This window comes from Triticum dicoccoides, chromosome 3B (assembly GCF_002162155.2).
Source record: "Triticum dicoccoides isolate Atlit2015 ecotype Zavitan chromosome 3B, WEW_v2.0, whole genome shotgun sequence".
Classification (NCBI taxonomy): domain Eukaryota; kingdom Viridiplantae; phylum Streptophyta; class Magnoliopsida; order Poales; family Poaceae; genus Triticum; species Triticum dicoccoides.
This window is the reverse complement of record NC_041385.1, coordinates 645311276-645337856: the sequence shown is the minus strand read 5'-3', so window position 1 is coordinate 645337856 and position 26581 is coordinate 645311276. Positions and strand designations below refer to the sequence as shown.

At 47.3% G+C, this 26581-nt stretch overlaps 3 protein-coding genes across 3 annotated transcripts; 2 read left to right on the top strand and 1 right to left on the bottom strand.

The window, feature by feature from the left end:
- Positions 1-12784: 12784 nt before the first annotated feature.
- On the top strand, positions 12785-16338 carry LOC119277598 (rop guanine nucleotide exchange factor 7-like). The gene is made up of 7 exons (XM_037558885.1): positions 12785-13323; positions 13440-13556; positions 13651-13805; positions 14673-14747; positions 14831-15121; positions 15208-15570; positions 15667-16338. The coding sequence occupies exons 1-7, from the start codon at positions 13125-13127 to the stop codon at positions 16084-16086; spliced, it is 1620 nt and encodes a 539-aa protein (XP_037414782.1). The 5' UTR covers positions 12785-13124; the 3' UTR covers positions 16087-16338.
- A 487-nt stretch (positions 16339-16825) lies between these two features.
- On the top strand, positions 16826-17505 carry LOC119277602. The gene is made up of 2 exons (XM_037558887.1): positions 16826-17228; positions 17327-17505. Exons 1-2 carry the CDS (start codon positions 16895-16897, stop codon positions 17341-17343), a joined length of 351 nt encoding a protein of 116 aa, XP_037414784.1. The 5' UTR covers positions 16826-16894; the 3' UTR covers positions 17344-17505.
- LOC119277601 lies at positions 17506-21206 on the bottom strand. Its single transcript, XM_037558886.1, has 6 exons — positions 20902-21206; positions 20399-20474; positions 19513-19676; positions 19341-19395; positions 19181-19232; positions 17506-17939 (listed from the first exon to the last, which is right to left on the bottom strand). The coding sequence occupies exons 1-5, from the start codon at positions 21040-21042 to the stop codon at positions 19216-19218; spliced, it is 453 nt and encodes a 150-aa protein (XP_037414783.1). The 5' UTR covers positions 21043-21206; the 3' UTR covers positions 17506-17939; positions 19181-19215.
- Between the last annotated feature and the right edge of the window lie 5375 nt (positions 21207-26581).

Sequence of the window (26581 nt, the reverse complement as noted above, 5' to 3'; positions counted from 1 at the left end):
CCTCCGAGTGGGAGGTTTGCTCTCCACTCGGTAGGATTTTCAGAAACTTAGGCGAGCACTGGGCTGCAGCTAAGCCCCCGAGTGGGAGGTTCGCTCTCCACTCGGTAGGATTTTATTCAACTTAGGTGAGTACTTGGACTGCAGCTAAGCCCCCGAGTGGGAGGTTTGCTCTCCACTCGGTAGGATTTTCAGAAACTTAGACGAGCACTGGGCTGCAGCTAAGCCCCCGAGTGGGAGGTTCGCTCTCCACTCGGTAGGATTTTATTCAACTTAGGCGAGTACTTGGACTGCAGCTAAGCCCCCGAGTGGGAGGTTCGCTCTCCACTCGGTAGGATTTTGTTTATCTTAGGCGAAACGGATTTCGCAGCTAAGCCTTCGTGTGGGAGACTGGCTCACCACTCGGTTAGGATTTTTTTACAGACTTAGGCGAATCGGATTCGCAGCTAAGCCACCCACTGGGGGATTGTTTTATATGGACAAAAGTAATAACAATCACTGGGAAAACTATAAAGCTCTTGTCTTTGATAAATAAACTACAGGAGTACTTTTATTACAACTCATCCGAGTGAATACTTAAGTGTAAAAGGGGCGAAGAAGCTCCGCGTTCCAAGCTCGGGGCTCGTCGATCTGATGCTCGACATTGTAAAGATGGTATGCTCCATTGTGGAGAACCTTGGTGACGCTGAAGGGACCTTCCCAAGAAGGAGCAAGCTTGTGTGGTTTCTGCTGGTCCACTCAGAGAACTAAATCTCCTTCCTGGAAGGCTCGAATCTTCACGTTTTTGGCGTGGAAGCGACGCAAGTCTTGTTGATAAATGGTCGATCTGATCAGAGCCATCTCTCTTTCTTCCTCTAAAAGGTCGACTGCGTCCTGCCGCGCTTGTTCTGCTTCAGCTTCGGTGTAGAGCTCGACTCGGGGAGCGTTGTGGAGAAGATCACTCGGCAAGACTGCTTCAGCTCCGTAGACCAAGAAGAATGGAGTTCTTCCAGTCGACCGGTTGGGTGTGGTCCTTAACCCCCAAAGCACCGAGGGAAGTTCGTCAACCCATGCACCCGCCGCATGCTTGAGATCATGCATCAAACGGGGCTTTAACCCTTTGAGAATCAAACCATTGGCTCGTTCTGCCTGTCCATTCGACTGTGGATGGGCGACTGAAGCATAGTCGACTCGTGTGCCTTGAGATGTGCAGAAAGCTCTGAATTCTTCAGAATCGAAGTTTGACCCGTTATCGGTGATGATGCTGTGCGGGACTCCATATCTGAATATTAGTTCTCGGATGAAGCTGACAGCGGTGCCAGCATCGAGGTTCTTGATGGGTTTGGCCTCAATCCACTTGGTTAACTTGTCGACTGCTACCAGTACATGTGTGAAACCGCTCCTTCCTGTTCTAAACGGGCCAACCATATCCAAACCCCATACAGCAAAGGGCCAGACAAGTGGTATGGTCTTTAAGGCTGAGGCGGGCTTGTGTGACATATTGGAGTAAAATTGACATCCCTCACACTTGTCGACTATCTCCTTCGCCATTTCATTCGCTCTGGGCCAATAAAAACTAGCTCGGTATGCTTTGGCCACGATAGTCCGAGAATACGTATGATGGCCACAGGTCCCCGAGTGGATGTCGTTGAGAATCATTCGACCTTCCTCCGGTGTTATACATTTCTAGCTGACTCCAGTCGCACTTTCTCTGTATAAATGACCTCTCATGATGGTGAAGGCTTTGGACCGGCGGACGATCTCTCGAGCTTCTTCTTCATTCTCGGGGAGTTCCTTCCTCAAAATATAGGCGATATAGGGCACTGTCCAATCGGGAGTGATGACCAAAACTTCCATGATTAAGTCGCCACCGCTGGGACCTCGACTTCAGTCGGATTTGTGGCGCTTTTAGGCTGCGGGGCTTCTTCAGTGAAAGGATCCTCTTGAACCGAGGGTGTGTAGACATGTTCCAAAAACACGCCACTCGGAATGGCTTCCCTCTTGGAACCTATCTTCGCCAAGTCATCAGCTGCTTGATTTTTCAGTCGGGGAACGTGATGGAGTTCTAACCCTTCGAATTTCTTTTCAAGCTTCCACACTGCATTGCAGTATCCAGTCATGGCTGGGCTTCTAACGTCCCACTCCTTTATCACCTGATTGACCACCAAATCTGAGTCGCCGTAAACCATAAGGCGACGGACGCCGAGTGAAATGGCCATGCACAACCCATACAACAGTGCTTCATATTCTGCTTCATTGTTGGAGGAATCAAAGTGGATCTGGAGCACATATCTGAGCTTATCTCCTCGGGGAGAAACCAAAACTACCCCAGCACCAGAACCATTTAACATCTTAGAGCCATCAAAGAACATGGTCCAATGCTCCGAGTGAACTTGAGTCGGCTGCTACTGTTCAATCCACTCGGCAAGGAAATCTGCTATAGCCTGGGACTTAATGGCTTTCTTTGCCTCGAATTTGATATCAAGGGGAAGGAGTTCAATTGCCCATTTATCCACTCGACCAGTTGCATCTCTGTTGTGCAGAATCTCTGACAATGGTGCGTCGCTGACGACTGTAATGTCATGATCAGAGAAATAATGGGCAACCTTCTTCATGGTCATGTAGATCCCATATACGAGCTTCTGATAATGAGGATATCTTTGCTTCGATGGGGTCAAAACTTCAGAGAGATAATACACTGGGCGCTGAACTTTGAAGGTTTTCCCTTCTTCTTCCCGCTCGACCGTAAGTACTGTACTGACGACTTGTCCTGTGGCTGCAATATAAAGCAACAGAGGCTCTTTGCTGATTGGAGCAGCAAGCACCGGCTGGGTGGAGAGCAGAGTTTTTAACTCGGCAAACGCTGCATCAGCTTCTGGAGTCCACTCAAACTTGTCTGCCTTCTTCATCAGTCGGTAAAGGGGCAACGCCTTTTCACCGAGGCGAGAGATGAATCGACTTAACGCGGCCAAGCATCCAGTAAGCTTCTAGACATCGTGCACACGCACAGGGCGTTTCATTCGGAGTATGGTGCCAACTTTTTCTGGGTTAGCATCGATTCCTCGTTCGGAAACGAGAAAACTGAGTAACTTCTCGCTAGGTACTCCGAATGTGCACTTTGAAGGATTGAGCTTGATATCATACCTCCTGAGATTGACAAATGTTTCAGCTAAGTCGGTCAACAGGTCGGAACCCTTTTGCGACTTGACCATGATATCATCCATGTATGCTTCCACATTCCGACTGATTTGAGTGAGTAAACACTTTTGAATCATTCTCATGAACGTGGCTCCGGCATTCTTGAGGCCGAATGGCATGGTGATATAGCAGAAGCACCCGAATGGGGTGATGAAAGCTGTTTTGATTTTGTCGGGCCCATACAGACGGATCTGATGATACCCGGAATAAGCGTCTAGAAAAGACAATCTCTCGCACCCTGCAGTCGAGTCGACAATTTGGTCGATGCGAGGGAGAGGAAAATGATCTTTCGGGCAGGCCCGATTGATATGTTTGAAATCAATGCACATACGAAGGGAATTGTCCTTTTTGGGAACCATAACGACATTGGCGAGCCACTCGGAGTGGTATATCTCTCGGATGAACTCTGCTGCAAGGAGTCGAGCCACCTCTTCGCCAATGGCCTTTTTCTTCTGAACGGCGGACTGTCGAAGATGTTCTTTAACAGGTTTTGCCTTTGAATCGACTCTAAGGCGATGCTCAGCCAGTCCCCTGGGAACACCTGGCATGTCAGCTGGCTTCCATGCAAAGATGTCCCAGTTCTCACGGAGGAACTGGATGAGCGCTTCTTCCTATTTAGAGTCGAGTGTGGTGGAAATATGGGTCGGAGCTGCATTGGGGTCAGTCAGGTGGATGTGAACTGGATTCGTCTCACCGGACGACTGAAATGCTGACTCTGTGGCGGGCTTCTTGGCCCGCAGTAAATCACTCGGATCTGCGTTCTTCTTGTATCCCTCTAGCTCTATCACTGTTATCTGCTCATCCGCAATCTTTGAGCCTTTCTGGAAACACTCTTCTACTTTCTTCCGGTTACCAGTGACGGTGATCACGCCTTTCGGGCCAGGCATCTTTAATTTGAGGTACACGTAACATGGTCGAGCCATGATGTGGGCGTAGGCTGGTCTTCCCAAGATAGCGTGGTAGGCGCTCTGGAAATCCACGATTTCAAATGTCAGCTTCTCTTTGCGGAAATGCTTCGAGTCGCCGAACACCACATCCAGAGCTATTTGGCCGAGTGACTCAGCCTTCTTTCCTGGGATGACTCCGTGAAAACTCATGTTGCTGGAACTGAGCCTGGACATTGGAATGCCCATTCCCTTGAGTGTCTCTGCATACAGTATGTTCAACCCGCTGCCGCCATCCATCAATACCTTCGGCAGTCGAGTGCCTTCGACGACCGGGTCGACCACCAGTGCTTGCCTCCCAGGGGTGGCAATATGAGTAGGATGGTCCGACTGGTCGAAAGTAATGGGAGTTTGCGACCATCTCAGATTAGTTTGGTGTCGCCGGGGCGACCATATTGACTTCACGGTTGATCACTTTCAGTCGACTTTTGCTCTCTAGATCAGCAAAAATCATCAGAGTGGAGTTGACATGAGGGTACTCTCCATCACTGTCCTGCTTGTCCTTAGCCTTGTCCGACTCCTTCTCTTTGTCCCTCGGTTGTTTCCCTTGGAACTGCTGGATTAAGAGCCGGCACTGGCGAGTGGTATGCTTTGGGTAGATGAAGTTACCCTCTTCGTCTTTCTTCATGTGGATATGACACGGCAGGTCCATCACATCATTACCTTCCTTATCTTTTACCTTCTTGGGGTTCCAAGATCCTTTGGGCTTCCCTTTAAATTTGCCCTGAGTCACGGCTAGAGCCTCTCCAGGAGCTGCTGGCTCGACCTTCCGCTTTTGCTTTCGATTGGAGTTTCCTTTATCCGACTGACTCGGCTTGTACTTGCCGCTCCGGAGTCGGTCCTCTTCTTCACCGTTGGCGTACTTGGTGGCTATTTCCATCATCCGACTCAGGGTCATGTCTCCAGTTTGACCAAACTTCAGGCTCAACTCTCTGTTCTTGACGCCATCTTTGAAGGCGCAAACCGCTTGATGGTCCGACACATTCTCTATAGTGTGATGCAAAGTGATCCACCTCTGGATGTAATCCCTCAGTGTTTCACTCGACTTTTGTACACAAACTTGTAGCTCAGTCAATCCAGCAGGTCGCTTGCAAGTTCCCTCAAACGTCCTGACAAACACTCGAGAAAGATCTTCCCAGGTGTAAATGCTGCTGGGAGCCAACTGATTCAACCATGCCCTGGCTGAACCCTCTAGCATAAGTGGCAAATGTTTCATGGCCACCTCATCATTACCGCCTCCAATCTGAACAGCCACTCGGTAGTCTTCGAGCCAAGTTTCAGGCTTAGACTCTTCGGTGAACTTACTCACCCCAGTCGCCAACCTGAAGTTGGGGGGTATCACTGCGGCTCTGATCGCTCTGCTAAAACATTCTGGACCTGAAACATGGACTCAGCTGCTTGTGGGCACATCTCTGTCATGACCACCTCTACGAGCTCTGTTTCGGTCAACCAAACCTTGCACGATGATGGATCTCGCGTCAAAGCCTGGCTCTCTGGGGTCGACTGGAGCTCTCCGCCCAACACTGAGCTGGCGTCTGTCATCTTGCTGCCGATGGGCGTTAGACCCACTTCTCGGAGGAGGAGTGGGCCCTCGACGCCTGTCATCACGATCAAATCGGTCATCATAGTGGTCCCTCCGGCCTTCACGTCCCATGCGCCTCAGAGGCGACCTTGGACTGTGAGCCGACTGAACAGTATTCGCAGCGACAGATCGACTATGAATCCTGTTATGTGACTGTGACACAGCTGAATTCTGATCTCCTGCTGCCCGGAGCAAATCTCTGATCTGCATCAAGCCTCTTCCAGCCTCTGACTGAGAGGGCTGAATTGACTCCGCTATGCGGGCTGCAGCTGCCAAATTCTGAATTGGGGTTCGATATACCTGAGTTGGTTGCGGAAAGAGCTGACGTCGATTGGAGTTAGTCGCTCATTGATGCGCACGCTCGTCGAGTGCTCGCTGAAGGTTCTCCAGTCGAGTGCGTTCAGCCAGGTTGGCTAAATGCGCCTCTTCCAGGGCGCGAACCTCAGGTGTTTCTCCTGCTATGGGAGTATGCAGGGCATCCATGTTCCTGCGGCAAAGTTCTTCTCTCTGCTGGGAAGTGAGCGGCTCAGGTTGGTACTCTTCATGGGCTTGAGCGGGGTCGCCCTCGTCGTCCATCCCATCGCCGCAGGGGAAACCGGGAGGACTACGAGGCCCGTTGACCATCAGGACCTCCGCCGCTGGGTCACTGCTACCGCACTCGGATGCAGTCCCTACGGAGCCAGTCGACAGGTCGAACAGGCCATAGAGAGATTCGTCGGGCTCAATCGCCGCGACTTGGGTGGTGGCCGATTGGCGAGCCACTGCGTGCCTCACCCATCGCTGGAGCCTCGATCGACTAGAGCATTTGCGCTGGTGGGAAACAGGGAGGGAGGACGGCGCAGGAGTCGATCGGTATGGAGTCGACGGCTGCTGCAGCAAGACGCCGCGGACACACGCCCGAAAGTGCGTCGTCCCGCGGACGGGGAGCGCGTCGATGTCGAGTGGTGCCTCCTGGAGCCAAGCGGAGTCGTCGGCGATGAAAATGAGCGCACCGGGACGGATCTCGTGGCCCTTGACTAGTGCTCCGCTGGAAACCGTGATGAAGGCGATCGGACAAATTGCAACTTCTCCAAAAAAGTCACTAAGACACCTGCCCCACGGTGGGCGCCAACTGTCGTGGTTCTAAGTCTGACAGTAGAATGGGGGGTAAGTATGGAAAGGCAAGGTCCTAGCTACGGAGTAGTTGTACACACGGGTGTTTAGCGAGTTCAGGCCCTTCTCGGAGGAAGTAACAGCCCTACGTCTCGGAGCCCGGAGGCGGTCGACTGATCTCTGTGTATATGAGTTACAGGGGTGCGAACCCTCTACACTAAGGAGGGGGGTGGCTTATATAGAGTTCGCCAGACCCCTCCGGTCCTCAGTTATGTGGGGTTTAAAGTACATTAAGACAGGGGGTTACTGGTAACGCCCTCATAAAGTGCTATGAAGACTATTAAAGCTACCTAATGACAAACCGTTGCGTGCTGAGTGACCTTTGGTCTCCTGGTCATCGAGTGGTTAGCTTCATGGTCGAGTGGCTATCTTCATCGTCGAGTGTCTTGGGTTCGTCGAGTGAAGTCCCTCTTAGTCGACTGGAAGGTAGCTTCTTCTAAGGGTTACCTTGGGTATGGTATCCATGATAGGTATATGACCCTACCCTAGGTACATATCCTCATCAGTACCGGCGAAAGTTGCGTGGTACTAGAGAGGCTAGCAATGCTGGAAGGGTGAGAACGCGTATAATCCATGGACTCAACATTAGTCATAAAGAACTCATATACTTATTGCAAAAATTTATTAGCTATCAAAACAAAGTACTGCACGCATGCTCCTAGGGGAAGGGTTGGTAGGAGTTAACCATCGCACGATCCCGACCTCCACACAAAGGATGACAATCAATAAATAAATCATGCTTCGACTTCATCACATAACGGTTCACCATACATGCATGCTACGGGAATCACAAACTTTAACACAAGTATTTCTACCAATCCAACAACTACTGACTAGCATGACTCTAATATCACCATCTTTATATCTCAAAACAATCATAAGGAATCAAACTTCTCTTAGTATTCAATGCACTTTATATGAAAGTTTTTATTATATCCCTCTTGGATGCCTATCATATTAGGACTAAATTTATAACCAAAGAAAATTACCACGTTGTTTAGAGAAACTCTCAAAATAATATAAGTGAAGCATGAGAGTCAACTAATTTCTACAAAATAAGGCCACCGCCGTGCTCTAAAAAGATATAAGTGAAGCACTAGAGAAAAATTGCCTAGCTCAAAAGATATAAGTGAAGCACATAGAGTATTCTAATAAATCACGATTCATGTGTGTCCCTCTTAAAAGGTGTGTACATCAAGGATGATTGTGGAAAACTGAAAAAATAAAGACTCATATCATACAAGACGCTCCAAGCAAAACACATATCATGTGGTGAATAAAAATATAGCCTCAAGTAAAGTTACCGATAGACAAACACGAAAGAGGGGATGCCTTCCGGGGCATTCCCAAGCTTAGGCTCTTGGTTGTCCTTAAATATTACCTTGGGGTGCCTTGGGCATCCCCAAGTTTAGGCTCTTGCCACTCCTTATTCCATAGTCCATCAAATCTTTACCCAAAACTTGAAAACTTCACAATACAAAACTCAACAGAAAATCTTATGAGATCCGTTAGTATAAGAAAATAAATCACCACTTTTGGTAATGTTGTGTACTCGTTCTTTATTTATATTGGTGTAAATCTACTGTATTCCAACTTTTTCATGGTTCATACCCCTGATACTACCAATAGATTCATCAAAATAACAAACAACACATAGAAAACATAATCTGTTTAAAAGAGAACAGTCTGTAATAAATCAGGAAACTTCGTATACTTCTGTAACTCCAAAAATTCTGAAAAATTAGGAAAACCTGGGAAATTTGTGTACTAATCTTGTGCCAAAAGAATCAGAACAAAATCACGCTTCTGTAGAAAATGAAAGTTATTTTCCTGGATGCAGAAGTTTCTGTTTTCAATAAGATCAAAACAACTATCACCGTAAGCCATCTCAAAGGTCTTACTTGGCACAAACACTAATTAAAACACAAAAACACATCTAACTAGAGGCTAGATGATTTACTTATTGAAAAATAGGACCAAAAAGCAAAGAACAAAAATAATATTGGGTTGCCTCCCAACAAGTGCTATTGTTTAACGCCCTTAGCTAGGCATTGATAATTGCAATGATGATCACATAAAAGAGATGAATTGAAGTATAAATAAAGCATCATAAAACACGTGACAAACACATCTAAGTCTAACATACTTCCTATGCATAGGCATTTTATAAGCAAACAAATTATCACGACAAGCACAAACTAGCATGTGCAAGAAAGAAGAATAAAACATAGACAATCTCATCATGAAGAGAGGTAATTTAGTAACATGAAAATTTCTACAACCATATTTTCCTCTCTCATAATAATTACATGTAGGATCATAAGCGAGTTCAACAATATAGCTATCACATAACATATTCTCAACATGATCCACATGCATGCGAAGTTGACACTCATCCAAAATAGTGAGATTAATATTAACTAAAGTCATGACCACTCTGAGCCCACTTTTATCAAAAATTTAATAAGATTGATCAAACTCCAAAGTCGTCGGATAATTATTTTCTAAAGTTGACACTCTTCCAAACCCACTTTCGATATTATTGTAGACATATTCATCATGAGGCTTAAATAAATTTTCAAGATCATAAGAAGAATCACCCCAATCATGATCATTACAATAAGTAATGGACATAGCAAAATTAGCACCCCCAAGCTTAGGGTTTTGCATAATATTAGCACAATTGACAGTAACAGAATTTATAATAACATCATTGCAATCATGCTTTTTATTCAAGGAGCTATCGTGAATCTCTTCATAAATTTCTTCATCATAATTTTCAGATTCACGAATTTCAAGCAAAATTTCATAAAGATAATCTAGTGCACACAACTCATTAGCAATTGATTCATCATAATTATATCTCTTGAAAAGATTAGCAAGTGGATGAGGATCCATGAACTTTTAGCAAGCGAAGATGCAAGTAAAAAGAAGGCACATGGTAACACAAGCAAACAAAAGATCGAACGAAAAGAAGGCAAACAAAAAGGCAAATCTTTTGAAAATCATTTTAGAAGTGGGGGAGAGGAAAATGAGAGGCAAATGGAGAATACTGTAATGCAAGAGATGAGAGTTTTATGACGGGTACTTGGTATGTCTTGACTTGGCGTAGATCTCCCTGACAACGGCGCCAAAAATTCTTCCTACTACTTGTTGAGCTTGCGTTGGTTTTTTCCTTGAAGAGGAAAGGGTGATGTAGCAAAGTAGAGATATGTATTTTCCTCAGTTAGAGAACCAAGATATCAATCCAGTAGGAGACAACGCACAAGCCACCAATACCTGCACAAACAATCAAACAGCTTGCACCCAACGCGATAAAGGGGTTGTCAATCCCTTCATGGTACTTGCAAAAGTGAGATATAATAGAGATAGATAAACATAAGTTAAAATATTTTTGGGTTTTTTGTTAATAGATCTGAAAGTAAAAGATTGCAAAATAGTAGATCGAAAACTAATATGATGGAAAATAGACCTGGGGCCATAGGATTCACTAGAGGCTTCTCTCATGAAGGCAAATAATATGGTGGATGAAAAAATTACTGTCGAGCAATTGATAGAAAGGTGTAAAGTTATGACGATATCCAAGGCAATAATTATGAAATATAGGCACCACGTCCATGTCGAGTAGACTGGCTCCTGCCTACATCTACTACTATTACTCCACACATCGACCGACTCCTGCGTGCATCTAGAGTATTAAGTTCATGAAGAACATACTAACACTTTAAGTAAGATGACATGATGTAGAGAAATAAACTCAAGCAATATGATGTAAACCCTATCTTTTTATCCTTTATGGCAACAATACGATAAGTGCCTTGATGCCCTTATTATCACTGGAAAAGGACACCGCAAGATTGAACCCAAAGCTAAGCACTTCTTCCATTGAAAAAAAAATCAATCTAGTTGGCCAAACAAAACCAATAGTTCAAAGGGAATTACAAAGATATCAAATCATGCATATAAGAATTCAGAGAAGATTTAAATAATATTCATAGATAAGCTGATCATAAATTCATAATTCATCGGATCTCGACAAACACACCGCAAAATAAGATTACATCGGATAGATCTCCAAGAACATCAAGGAGAACATGGTATTGAGAATCAAAAAGAGAGAAGCTATGGACCCGTACGTTTGAGGTAAACTACTCACGCTTCATCGGGAGGGCAATAGAGTTGATGTAGAAGTCCTCCGTGATCGAATCCCCCTCCGACAGGATGCCGGAAAAGGCCCCTACATGGGATCTCACGGGAACAGAAGGTTGCGGCGATGGAAAAGTGTTTTCGTGGATGCCTCTGGTGGTTTGAGAATATATGTGAATACATAGGAGGAAGATCTAGGTCAGGGGTCACCAAGGGGCCCACAAGGTAGGGAGGCGCCCTACCCCCCTGGGCGCGCCCTCCCCAGTTGTCGCCGCCTTGTGGCTTTTCTGACTTGGTCTCCAAGTCTCCTGGGTGTCTTCTGGTCCAAGAAAAATCATCGCAAAATTTTTATTTCGTTTGGTATTTCTTTTCTGCGAGGCTCAAAACTAAGGAAAAAACAGAAAGTGGCACCGGGCTTTAGGTTAATAGGTTAGTCCCAAAAATAATATAAAATAGCATATTATTGCATATAAAACATACAAAACAGATAATATAGTAGCATGGAACAATAAAAAATTATAGATACGTTGGAGACGTATCAACACCGTCGACTCTCCCAACTGGGAGGCTTGGTTTTCCCTTCGAACACGAGGAGCAACGGCGTGTAGACGTTGACGCCATCCCGCCGCCGCCCCCGCGGGTAGAGCCGGAGGAAATGAAGGCGGAGGCGGAGTACCAAGCCGCTTTCGAGGAGGCCCAGCGGCACGCGGTGGAGGCTAGCTGGCTCGAGGAGGACGCGCACTGGGATGGGCTGGAGCGCCCTTGCCTGGTCGGCGGCGGTGGACTCCGTCCACACCCCGCTCTTCGTCCCGCCTCCTCCACCGCCGCCGCCTGTCGAGCCCAAGCCAGAGCCGGAGCCGACGCGGAAGCGCTCCCCGCCTCCACCCAATTGGCCAGAGGAGGCCTACACGTGGACCGTCCAGTCCCGCGAGTGGGTGAGCGTGCCTCCTGTCCACTACACCGCGATGCCGGCGTAGGAGGCGGCCAACCTTGAGCGCTGGAAGGCGCACTGGCTCGCCCAGGAGCAGGCCGACGGCGAGCGGCAGATGCACTATGAGCAGATGCTGCGATGCGACGCGGAGGCGCTGCGGCTTGAGGAGGAGGAGGAGGAGCGCACACGGTTGGCCGCAATGCCGCCGCCCGAGCAGACGCCGGAGGAGGCTGCCCTGGCAGCGTACCAGGCGGCGTTCGGGTGGGCTGGCCCTGCTCCCATTTTTATCGAGCTCACCGGCGATGGCGACGTCGACGTCAAGGGCAAGGGCAAAGCCGACGACGTCTGGGGCATCGTTTAATTAGGTTTAAGTGGACTTTGGCCGGCAGTTGACCGGACATTTATGTTTAATTATGTTTATTTCTGTGAGCTGTTTTTTTTCACGCCGGCACATTCGGGTCTGCCTTCCGTTGGACGGTCAAGGCAATCCATTTGAGAATGCGGACGTGCACGTCCGTCTGGCCAACCCAAACGAACGAAAAGCGGACAAATCGCGCGTACGTTTGGGTCCCCGTTGGAGTTGCTCTCACTCCTTTTCTTACACGAATGAAAAAGAGAGAAAAAAACACCCATGATGAGAATACCAACTCTCCGACCCAGCTAACCCCACGACCTGTATTTCTATAGCTGGAGCAGTCAGCTCATCTACTCCATGCACGCAGCAACAGCAAAAGTGTGAGGAGGAGCGCGCGCAGCAGGACCAGCAGCGGAGCGGGACGTGTCACGCCGATCCGGCCTCTTTATTGTTCGCACGCCTTCCCCCCCTCGACTCCACCGTTGGCGCCCCTCCCGCCCGCCCCTCCCTCTCAAAAGTAAACCCCTCCCTCCTCTTCCCCCTGCTCAGAACCCAACGGTCACTCTTCCCCATCGACCAACCAACCCGGCAGCCCAGCCACCCACATTTTCCCAAGCCTTCGTCTGCCACTGCTTCCGATCGCTCCACAACCGAGACCAAGACGCCAAAAAGAGGCGCACAGAAACGCTCGAACCACCACACGCGCGCGCGCGCCAATTTGTCTGCTCCTCGATCGCCACGCGCGGAGCCTAACCCGGCCGCCGGCCGAGGCACGGAGCGGCAACGACGACACGGCACAGTAGATCTGCCACGCACGCGCGGCTGCTGGGGCTCGGTCCGATGGGGAGCGGGGAGGAGGAGAGGGGCGGCGTGAGCGAGGCCGCCTTCACGGACTCGGCAGACGGGAGCAGCTCCAGCTCCGACGCCGCCTCCACCGACGACTGGCCCGCCCTCGCGCTCGCGCCCAAGAAGACGCCGCCCTGCAGCGGCGTCCCCGACGCCGAGTTGAACGGCAAGCAGAAGCGCAGAGCTGGGCCAGGTACACGCGCTTCCCACTAGTCTAGTCTGTCAGAGCCTCAGAGGCGAAGCAACTCTGAAACAACAATGCAGGTAGGTGCTGGTGCTAATGTTAATGTGTGCATGCATGGCGTGCAGAGATGGAGATGATGAAGGAGAGGTTCGCGAAGCTGCTGCTGGGCGAGGACATGTCCGGGAGCGGCAAGGGCGTCTGCACCGCGCTCGCCATCGCCAACGCCATCACCAACCTCTGCGGTCAGTGTTCCACCTTCTTCTCAATTGCTCCATGAGCTCGAAGGGAAGGGTTGTTAGTGTCTTAGTGAGATGTTGTTCTTCCGGCGCTGCGCAGCTACCATCTTCGGGCAGCTGTGGAGGCTGGAGCCGCTCCCACCGGAGAAGAAGGCCATGTGGCGGCGGGAGATGGACTGGCTGCTCTGCATCAGCGACCACATCGTCGAGCTCGTCCCCACCTGGCAGTCGTTCCCCGACGGAACCAGGCTCGAGGTACAGTACCAACCAACATTTCAACCAGTGCTAGTACAATTTTCAGCCTACGGATGCAGCAGGCCTGCTGAAATCACGAGCCGAAAGTTCAAAACGGTGGATCAAATGTCTTCGCCTGTCAGTCCGGGTGAATGTACATTTGATTATTGAGCACCGCCAGTGCACGAGAACAGTCTATGATAGGGACTTTAGTAGCACATGGACCGCTAGAAAATCGCTATTAAGCACGCATTTACTCCCTCTGTTTCAAAATAGATGACCCAACTTTATACTAGCTTTACTCACATAAACGGAGGGAGTAGTACAAAGTTGAGTCATCTATTTTGAAACGGAGGGAGTAGCAGCCATGGCACCCACATAAACGGAGAGAAATGTTAGGTGCGCCTATGATTTTTCTGATGGAAACGAAACTTTGTGGTTGTGGTGCCATGCTGTTGTGCTCGCGAAATTTGTTGCCGGATGAGAGCAACTGCCCGTGCTGTCTTAATTATCTGACAGCAAAGGGTAGCAGTTTAATTAAAACGCCCGATAGAAGATGCCATGCTGGTGATACGAGGTATTTGTATGAGTACGATAGTGACTCCACAATGGTAATGAAGCAAAAAAACAAACCAAATCTCCAGTACATATAATAGTCCACTGCAATGAGTCGATTGAGAAATCTAGCCACATGTCGTGCGTACCATGCGATTGCTCTTTGACAGAGTGGATCAGCGTGCTCCTAAGGCATAAGGAATAGTGATGGGTGGACCTACTGGCTTACTGCATATGCATTACAAATCAAACATGAATGATGATTTTTTTATCAAAGTTCAGCTTTCACCTCTAAGCAACTGACTTACACGTTTTCTGGGTCCTTCGTTTCAGATCATGACAAGCAGGCCACGGTCAGATTTGTACATCAATCTGCCCGCACTTCGGAAGCTAGACCATATGCTCCTCGTGAGTTCTCCCAGCTGTGAATTCACCGCACAAGCAATCTGAAAAATTCAGCAACATCTAACATCATCATCGACACTTGACAGGAAATCCTGGACAGCTTCAGGGACACTGAATTTTGGTACGTCGACCAAGGGATTTGCGCGGCGGACTGCGACGGCTCTGCCTCGTTCCGGGCGGCCTTCCACCGCCGGGACGACAAATGGTGGCTGCCTGTGCCTCGAGTGCCACCCGGGGGCCTCCGTGACAAGACGAGGAAGCAATTGCAGCACAAACGCGACTGTGCGAACCAGATCCTCAAGGCTGCTATGGCCATCAACAGCAATGCCTTGGCTGAGATGGATGTCCCTGTATCATACCTCGACTCTCTGCCAAAGGTATATTACCATCATCTACTTTCAGTACGCAATATTCAGCAATGTCTCTTACTCACAGCTTGCTGGAACAATTTTATGGATGCTAGAACGGGAGGGCGACTTTGGGCGACGTGATATACCGCTACATAACGTCGGATCACTTCTCCCCCGAGTGCCTTCTCGACAGCCTAGACCTGTCGACGGAGTACCAAGCCCTGGAGATTGCCAGCCGTGTCGAGGCGTCGGTCCACGTGTGGCGCCGCAGGGTTCCTGCGAAACCGGTGAACGGCTTAGGCCGTACCGCCAGCGCCAGCGCAAGGTCCTGGAGCATGGTGAGAGACATGCTGATGGATTCGGAGAAGAGGGAGCTGCTCGCGGAGCGAGCAGAGGGCCTCTTGATATGCCTGAAGCAGAGGTTCCCTGCCCTGACGCAGACAAGCCTGGACATGAGCAAAATTCAGTACAACAAGGTTTGTGCAAGTGTCCCTTTGTCCGTCTGTCCTCCCACCCATTTGCCTGTCAACAACTGAGTTCACTCACCCTACTGCGTGGTGCACAATTTTCAGGATGTGGGTAAGTCGATCTTGGAGAGCTACTCGAGGGTTCTGGAGAGCCTGGCCTCGAACATCGTGGCGCGCATCGACGACCTTCTCAACATCGACGAGCTGAACAGACATGTGGAGCAACTGTCAACGGGTGAAGCAGACCTGAAGATGGCCTGTGGCAGGGCCGTGGTGCCACCCTACCAGCAGGTGCCTGCCTCGGGCACACCGTTCGTGACGGCATACGCCACGCCGAGCTTCTCCCCGGGGCGCCTGTCGAGCCCGAGGACCTCGGTTGGTGCCGGTAGGCGGTCTCAGGGCAACAGGGCCGCCGCCGCGGCCAAGAAGGCCTTGACGGACCATCTCGGCCCGTCGGAGGTCAGGGGGATGATCATCGTGAACCGAAGCACCATGATCGATGTCTCGACGACTACTGATCTGTAAAGCTAGGCCGGTGGACGGCTCCTAGAATTGCCAGGGACCAGCCTGCCGGTCTCTCTGTGCATAAGTGTGTCCTATATTTGTGCCCACGTTCTTACTGTATTTTTAACTCTTAGTGCTTAGCTATGGAGTACCGCTGCTGCTTCTTTTTGCGAGAAGAAGCTGCTATGTATTGTTGCTTGCCTTCAAAAGAAGAATGAAAAAGGAAAACGAAGTGTCCTGCTGTTTGCAGACCTCGTGATCAGATTCAGATAATATCATGATTTGAGACTTCAGTTTGCCTGCTAAATCTTCAGATAATTACCTGCACCAGTTAGTTGGATTGGCACAGACTTCCAGTTAAAAGTGAAAACCTGCAGCTTCTACTGCCGTTTCAGGTACCTGAAGAACCGGAAAGGCAGTGTGGCTTGGTGCTCGCGTTTTCAAGAACTCCGGCCAGTGTTCGCAGCGCCGACATACCCGTAATGATGGCGAGCCGAATCTTTCCATCGCAAGGCCATACGTGGCCGATCTCCAGCGTAGTGGAGCGCAGTAGGTAGTGCTCGAAATGGAACTACGGAGGGCTCAGTGCACGCGCGCGGGCAAAAGAGAAGTGAACGGAGCGGTGGTGCACCCTCCACTCCGGGCCTTCCACACCATGTTACCCGGGCGAAATCTTCACGCGGCCATCGATGGCCTCCATCCACCAATCCACCATGACCCGGAGAGGTGTATATATACCCTGGCCGAGGCACCGAGAAGATCACCATCCGTCCATCCGAGTGTGCACTGCAGAAAGAGAACCGTGAAGCGTAGCTGCAGCTGAGGAGAGATGGAGTCCAAGGCGGCGAGGTGCCTCTGCATGCTGGCGATGCTCCTGGTGGCCGGGCTCGGGGCGGCGCGCGGCGCCGGGGAGTGCGGCCGCGTCCCGGCGGACAGGATGGCGCTCAAGCTGGCCCCGTGCGCGGCGGCCACGCAGAACCCGCGGGCCAAGGTGGCGCCCGGCTGCTGCGCGCAGATACGCAGCATCGGGCGCAGCCCCAAGTGCCTGTGCGCCGTCATGCTGTCCAGCACCGCCCGCCAGGCCGGCGTCAAGCCCGCCGTCGCGATGACCATCCCCAAGCGCTGCGCCATCGCCAACCGCCCCATCGGCTACAAATGCGGCCGTAGGTTCATTTATTCTGATAATGTTCGATCGTTTCTTCTGTAGCTGCTCTGTCCCTTGGAGCCATCATCGTTTGCTTTGCTCTGTTTTTCTGTGCAGCATACACCCTGCCATGAGGAGCATACACTCTTGGAACTTCTGGAAGAGCAGATGGCATACACCTGATGCCATCTTTGTCATGTGGAACTTTTACTTGAATCTTTTATGAATAAATAATGTGGTTGTAATGCCCCTGTTGGAATATAATATAATGAAGTACCTTCCCAAATCTTATGATATATTGACAAGAACACTTCCCAAACTTATATGAAGTTCCAACAGTACCGTTTTAATAGTACAATGTAAATGATCTCTGCTTCTCCAGCGCTTCTGGTCTGGAGAGAGGATCAGACGGTACAAGCAGGACAGGTTTGATACTATGTATAGGAGTCAGAGACCAGACTGCCCAGGTTGGGCGGAATGGAATAGGGACCCTTTATGCAACCTGACACCAAGTTCTAGGTACTTGTAGGTTCATTACATTTCACAGCTAAAGCACAAGCTATGGAATAAGAAGAAGGTAAAGGCACACACAGACACACACACAGCATCTGCCCAGGAGTGATGATGCATCCAAATACTGCCACCACCGATGAGCGAATGTTTCTCCACTATGTAAGGTATATAACTGCTATCAAGGAAATTAGGTTCCACACCTCTCCCCTTCGATTTCCTGCCAACAGTGGTGAAACAGAACGGTGAGGAAACGATCCAATGACAATGATTTAGGTAGATAAAAATCATCACCAGGAGACGCAAAACATTCCGCAGCTTTGCTACGTCTGATAACTTGGTTCTGACTATGTTGCCATCACTGGGGCTCTAGGGAACCTTAGTTAAAAACTAGGATTCACACAAGTTGCTTAAAATGCCTTTTTTAGAAATTCAGTACTTGTTTTACGATAATACAAAAATATGATGATCCCCAAGAGTGATTTACACTAAAGCCTGAGTCGTATCCTCTTTTCGAGTAATTCTGTTTCTCAAAACGAAAGTAATGGTATAGCGAGCAATCCAACTTAAAGGAACAGAGAACGAAAGTAATGGCATAGCAAGCAATACAACTTAAAGGAACATCCCCACAAGTGGTGAGCATACTTCTGCTGTTGCTTTCTCACCCAAACTGAACTGGATACAACGCTAGGTCCTCAGACTACATTTAAGGCAACTAATTGTTTGACCCTAAACTCCCTAAACGTAGTGATTATGACATAAAAAGTAGGGCGTTAACTACGGTTTTTACCCAGGACGTTACTATTCTTCCAAGTGATCTTTGTTATCTTATCTCAACCACAACTACATCATTGTACTGTACAGCAACCCCACAGCTAGTTACTTAGAGAAAAATAATTCGCCATTGACGTTAAAGCCTTGACACTGGCAACACGGGTGAATAAATAAAAGTTCTTCTTCGTATATGGTGATATTATAAATAGGAAAGGAAGAGAAGAAATATACTCTCTAGAGAACTGGGAGAAGAATTTGGGTTGGGGCAATTTTAAATTTTTTTTTGAATTTTGGTTTGGGCAAATTTCACACAAAAAATCAGGTGAGAGTGTGAAATATTTCATATCACTAGTAACTAAATTCTATCCCATATTAAGCTTCGAGTAATTCAAAGTTTACTACTGTATGTATTAACTATTCTGACTTCTGAAACAAAGTATGCGACAATATGTTCGCTTTCTGATAAAGATCAGCATCTGTGAACACGATAACTGATGCGGAGGCGAAGTGAGCAAAAGTGGATATCAGTTGCTCAGGTGGGCATACGCCCCCCTATCGCTTTCCAGACAATTATCGATTGCCTATGTAAGCTGAATAATGTATAGCATATCACAAGTAAGCAGAGAGCAAGACCAAACCATAATAATGTAACCAATTTCCAATAGCTAGTAAGGTCCTTGTTTTTACCTTGTTCGAAAAGGGAGAGGACACCAAGCTCTTGCTTAGTAGTAAAACGAGCCTGGTAACAAAATAAATAAATACATCAGTCAACCATATAACTCAATCATAACATATGTCCAAACAGCTTCAAAAATAACATATGTCCAAATATACAACAACATTATACCTTGCCACCAATCGCCATGAGAATCTGCGACAGGATCCTTCTTATCCACCTTGTACTGAAATGAAAAACAAAAGCGTTCAAAACCTTGGTTGCCTAAAGTGCTGATTAAAAAAAGTGAAAGTACTTGTGAACTATAAGCATGAGTTATGCTTTTTGTTTAGCAATTTCTTACATCACTGTATTCCGCGGATTGCTTAGGTGCAGAGCTGCCATAATATTCTCGGCCACCATAGTGCACAGAAGAACCAAAACAAGATGATGTACCAACCGAGTCATACTTGATATCCTTGGTATATGTTGTGCGGCCCCTAGCAGGACTCCACTGGGATTTACCATCTGTAAGACAAATCAATATGTTGGTCATTTTTCTGTCGTTGCATTTCTCAGTGATTCAAACCAAGCAAGATAGATCACCAAGACGATATTACTTTACGAAAGAAACAACCCATAATGTGTTGACATGACTAACAGCAGAGTTTAGCGCTTAGGGTTGTGGCGTTTGTTGTGATTGAAACTGGCCTACTCGTAGGCTTGTCAACTTTTTCCTTCAATTATATATAATGCATAAAGATGCAAGGCTTTTGCACTTTCCCAAAGATTTTTTTTTGTGGGGACAAGAATAAGAAATAGAAATTTCTGGTTGGTTGAAGATAGCCAACATGTACACGCTGTACTTGAGCTTGTACAAGTATGAAAATTGCAACCAAAGATGAAGGCTCGAAAGTTTCAAAACTTATATGGCAGTGAAATTATATCTCTTCTCCTTTTGAAAGTAAAGGTAGGTGGGCTTTGCTGATCAACTGATGCAGACAAGAGTTATACATGCTTTAAATGCTTTTGTGATTTTCTTTCGAGGGATTAAATGTTTTTGAGTTTGGAAATTTTCCAACGCTTCCTCGGCACTAAGTAACCTGCTATTTCTTGAAAGAGAAAACAGTTCATTGATATAGATGTGTGACGTACTATTCCGTTCCATTTCCACGGTAGTACTAGTACCGGAATGGCAAAAAGGAGAATATGAGACGAGACGAGACGAGAGGAGAGAGTTGTGCAACTACCTGTCATGCTAGCCTGAGCATTGCCGTTCTGCCCCTTGAAGAGAATGGCGTACAAGTCCTGCTCTTTGCCGTTTACCTTGAAAACAAAACAAAAAAGGGAAAGGTCCAAATTAGATGGCAACATCACAATATGAATCCTTCACCCGTAAGAAAACATCACAGCATGAATCCCCCAAATTAATAAGGCTTATTACAACGGGATACTCTAAGATAATCGGTATCCACTTGGAGAGACGGGCGTATCTAGATCAAAAGTCTACCAAAATTCTCGCATATTCACTCCAACAGACGGGGCGTCATACGAAAACTAAAATCATAGCGCGAACGAGGAAGGATCAATAACAAGACAAATCCGATCTAGCAATCAAGGGCCTGCCCGTCTGCCCCGCCGCAATCACGCGAGAGATCACGTCGGGCGGCAGCACGGACGCCGGCCACCGAACCACATAGTGACATAGACATAACACCGAACAGGGAGAAGGCGTGAGGAAAGAGACGGGTACCCCGTGCGGCGCCGGGTGGAACAGGCTGCTGAGCGGCGAGTCGGCGATGGCGGCGTCGGCGGCGGCAGCGCGGGGAGGCGACTTCTTAGTCGCCGCGCGCGGCTGGGGCTGCGCCTGGGGCGAGGACCTCTTGGGCTCCATTTCGGGGGACGGACGGACGGACGGAGAGGAGGAGCTGCCGCTGAGGATTAGGGCACGTGAACGGGGCGGTTGTGTCGTAGGCGGCGGCGGGAGGAGGGAGGAGGAGACGGGGAGTCTAGGCAAGCGCTACTGCTCAACTACTCGACTCGTGGCGGTCTGCTCCGGCCTCCATGCGTGCCCCGCATTTAAAGGACCCGGGCCGGGGGGGTGTGGGCCGTCATTACGTGGATCTCGAGGGGCCTACGCGCGAAACTGTGGCGGATAGATGCCCGCCCCTCGGTAGTGAACGCGTCGCGACGCCGTTCAGGTTCAGCAGTTGCCGTCGGCCGGGCCGCGGTGGCGAACGTGGGTAGGTGTGCCGCCAGTCGGAGGGAGGAGACGACGGGCGGCGGCGAAAAGGACGTGACGCTGATACACGACGGAAGAGACCCATCGCCGGACGTCTCCGTTCGTTGTACTGCACCGGGTCGAGCTCGACAGAGGGGGGAGGCTTTACGGCGCTGAGTGTGCTGACGGGAAGCTGGACTGACGGAACGTATGTCCATGACACGTGGGCCCGTGGGACGGAATTCCGTCGAAACTAACGTGGGTTGGGGTTCTGTGCAAAGACCAAAAGGGCGTTCGTTTTTTTTTCTTTTTTTTTTCGGGGAGAAAATGGAATCCTCTGAATGGAGAAGATCTAAAATTAAATGTAGAATATCCACTTGATAGAGGATTCGTAAATCATTAAATATGGGTGATCCAAAATTAATGCCATGTCATATTCAGTGGATCTCCATGTAGCTGGATTTGCACAAAAGGTAGGTTGGTTGCACCGAACGAACAAACGAATATTTTGAGGGAGATTTGGGTGTTTATATATATATATATACAAAATAAAGTGGAAAGGGGCTCTATAGGATTAATAAACCTTCAAATTTCTATGATCTTTCGTCCAAAGGAGGGTTGAAGTGTGATTCTTTTTTATGGTGTTACATAGAACTTGTAACAAAATATAAGCCTTTGCTTTGTAAGAACCTATCCTATATAAATTGAGTGCTAAAGGCGCAAACACAAAAGGGACATATAAACTCTAAAATGTAAATAACGTCAGGGACTACTGGTGTAATAAGTCACTCAACAAAGACTCAACCTCAATAAAGATTGTATCACTTGCAAAGATAATGCTTCTTGGGCTCAATGTGGAACGGAGTATCTGACTTCTTGCTTCAAACTGGGACTACTAAATAATATATCTTTTTTCAAAAAAAAAATAACTAAAGAATATATCCAGTGAAGCGGCTGTATAAACGGTAAGAGCAAGAAGGAGACGACATGTCATCGTGATGGTGCGGCGTGACCTACAAAGCAATGCTAGACACAAACAGGTGATGCGACTAGTGGTGGCGTAGAACTTCCACGAATGAGGATGAGAACATGTAGGAGATAATGCAACACATAAGGACTATACGTCGTAGCTTGAGACTAAGGGTGTGTTTGGATGGTGACCAACATACATCCTACCAACGTTTTTGTCGTGACTAAAATTTTGGTCTATGTTTGAGTGGCTACCAATTTTTCAATTTGCCAATGCTTGTATGTCACTCTAGTCTTTTTTTTTCCAATGTTGACCAATTCACGGGAAGCAAAAGCTCCACCAAACTTTGGCTAGCCAACTATTTGGTAGCGCAAAACTAGGCTAAACCAAACATACCCTAATCCTTGGAGATCGCCTCCCTACTTTCGATACACGTGGAGAAACGAAAGAATGACGTGATCCAAAGAAATGTCTAATTGTGTCCCCCATCAAGGACAATTATGTAGAAAACAAGAACTATGACTGCCAAATTTGGTAAACTATTTTTTATTAAACTTTAAAATCATGTTTGCAAGTACCTTTCTGAGTATACGTGTATTATAGGCAACCTCTCATATATATGAAGGGAAATGCAACATTTCTAGTGCAAATATGGAATATTATGAAACAGGTTATTTACCACATTTTGTAAAACATTGGATGTTGAGTGAGTTTCGTTTATACAATTGAGAAGAACATTGTCCCTTTTTTGGAGAAAATTTATGAGAACAATCACGAATGCACACGAATCATGTATGCCGCTTGCAACATCTGGCTGCTTATGTACTATAGAAACACAATAGATTTCAACTTGAATAGCAACTATAATTTTTCTAGTGTGAGTAGCAATTATACATGCATACTCTATTGTGTGATATGCAACAGTCAAATGTTTGGAAAAAATATGGCAATACATGTTATATCAATAATTAAATTTTAAAACATGTACATGCTGCGAGTATGCTTTTTTTTAAAAATTAATAGAGGAATAACAACCGGACCAAGATAGAGACAAAAATTGTAGATCAGTGATAACAAACACCTAACAACTGGACCCAGAGAGAGAGAGAGAGACAAAAATTGTGAAGTGGTTTATCAAACTTGCAACTAGGACCCCAAACAGAGGAAAAGGAATAGAATCGGGACCAGATCTGTCCCCTGACAGAACTAATCTCTCTGGTGCCGAAGATGAAACCACTTGGCTCGAAGAAACTTCCATAACACCATGCCATGTATTCCTTCCTAGAGCAGCACCGCCACCCCTTTGTCATCATCACAAAGAGTAATAAATCGGGCCGCCTTTTGGCCACATAGCACGATGGATTATCGAAGGAGGCGACCATTATCCTCTATGGGCACCATAGCTCCTCCAAAACCACTGTCAATTATGCGCTTGAATCCTATCTGCAACATCCATCACCCTGTATCTCCTTCACTGACTCTACATCACCACAATGGAATCGTTCATCGAGCAAGAGATGGAGGTCCTCTGGCAGATCAGGTATGGAAGCAATCTTTCAGAAAGCTCATATCCAACGAGACATCGAACCTGAGCCCCACCGAGATCTTCCACCAACTCTACCCCCGTTAAATCGGCATAGTGGCTCAGCCTGGAGCGACGACACACTTATTAGAAGAGGCGACACCCGGTCCATGGTCCACCATACCCTCCGCCATGGAGGTGGGCAGGAACACCACACGTATGGACACCGCTTTGTTTTGTGCTAGTAGCGGTGGATAACACTTGAACGTTATGGTGCTAGTCACCAAGGAGAAAACTCAAGGCATGCACCTCAACCCTACACTACCATGCACATGAGGAATTGATGTCTACTACACAACTTATTCTTGTAGACTCGTGTTGGGCCTCCAAGCGCAGAGTTCTGTAGGATAATAGCAAATTTCTCTCAAGTGGATGACCCACGGTTTATCAATCCGTAGGTGGCATGGGATGAAGATGGTCTCTCTCAAACAACCCTGCAACCAAATAATAAAAAGTCTCTTGTGTCACCAACACACCAAATACAATGGTAATTTGTATAGTTGCACTAGTTCGGCGAAGAGATGGTGATACAAGCATAGTAATGATAGTAGATATTGGTTTTTGTAATAAGAACAATAAAAACAGCAAGGTAGCAATTGATAAAACGGAGCACAAACGGTATTGTAATGCTTGAAAATGAGGCCTAGGGTCCGTACTTTCGCTAGTGCAATGATACGCCCATTTTGCATCATGTTTACCTATGGTTATTTATATTGTTTTACTGCATAATAATACTTTTTGGAGTAATTCTAATGCCTTTTCTCTCATAATATGGAAGGTTCACACAAAGAGGGAGGATTCCGGCAGCTGAAAATCCAGACCTGAAAAAGCTACGTGAGGCTACCTATTCTGCACAACTCCAAATGAGCTAAAACTTCACGAGAAATTTTTATGGAATAAATGAGAATTATTGGAGCAAATAAGTACCAGAGGGGGCCCACCAGGTGGGCACAACCCACCTAGGTGCGCCAGGGAGCCCACGCGCGCCCTGGTGGGTTGTGCTCCCCTCGGCCCACCTCCGGTGCCCCTCTTCTGGTACTAAGTCATTTTGACCTAGAAAAAAATAAGGAGAGGACTTTCGGGACGAAGCGCCGCCGTCTCGAGGCGGAACTTGGGCGGGAGGACTTTTGCCCTCCGGCGGAGCGATTCCACTGGGGGAACTTCCCTCCCGGAGTGGGAAATCATCTCATCATCATCACCAACAACTTTCCCATCTTGGGGAGGGCGATCTCCATCAACATCTTCAACAACACCATCTCCTCTCAAACCCTAGTTCATCTCTTGTGTTCAACCTTTGTACCGGAACTATAGATTGGTGCTTGTGGGTGACTAGTATAGTGTTGATTACATCTTGTAGTTGATTACTATATGGTTTATTTGGTGGAAGATTATATGTTCAGATCCATTGTGATATTTAATACCCCTCTGATCTTGAGCATAATTATCATTTGTGAGTAGTTACTTTTGTTCTTGAGGTCACGGGAGAAATCATGTTGCAAGTAATCATGTGAACTTGATATGTGTTCGATATTTTGATGATATGTATGTTGTGATTCCCTTAGTGGTGTCATGTGAATGTCAACTACATGAAACTTCACCATATTTGGGACTAAAGGAATGCATTGTGGAGTCGTTATTAGATGATGGGTTGCGAGAGTGACAGAAGCTTAAACCCTAGTTTATGCGCTACCCGTAAGGGACGGATTGGATCCAAAAGTTTAATGCTATGGTTAGAATTTATTGTTAATACTTTTCTCATAGTTGAGGATGCTTGCGAGGGGGTTAATCATAAGTAGGAGGTTTTTTCAAGTAAGAACAACACCTAAGCACCGATCCATCCACATACCAAATTATCAAAGTATTTTTATGCGAACACGAATCGAACCAACATGACGAAAGTGACTAGATGAAATTCCCGTGTACCCTCAAGAACACTTTGCTTATCATAAGAGACCGTTTTGGCCTGTCCTTTGCCTCAAAGGATTGGGCTATCTTGCTGCACTTTTGTTACCACTCCTGTTACTTGCTCGTTACAACTTATCTTGCTATCAAACTGCTCTGTTACTTACAATTTCAGCACTTGCACACATTACCTTCCTGAAAACCACTTGTCATCCTTCTGCTCCTCGTTTGGTTTGACACTCTTACTTATCAAAAAGGATACAATTGATCCCATATACTTGTGGGTCATCAAGTCTATTTTCTGGCACCGTTGCCGGGGAGTGAAGCGCTCTTGGTAAGTGGAAATTGGTAAGGAAAAATTATTACTACGTGCTGAAATTTATTGTCACTTGTTACTATGGAAAACAATCCTTTGAGGGGTTTGTTCGGTGTATCTTCACCTCGACCAGAACCACAATTAGTTACCCCTCAACCTACTGAACCTACTGAAAATATTGAATATGAAATTTCTTCGAGTATGGTCGAACAACTGCTAGCTAATCCTTATGTAGGAGATGGAACCAAACATCCTGATAAGCACTTGATATATATCGATGAAATTTGTGAATTGTTTAAGCTTGCAGGTTTACCCGGAGATGAAGCTAAGAAGAAGGTTTTTCCTTTATCTTTGAAGGGAAATGCATTGACATGGCGTACTCTATGCGATGATATTGGATCTTGGAACTGGAATCGGTCGAAATTGGAATTCCATCAAAAAG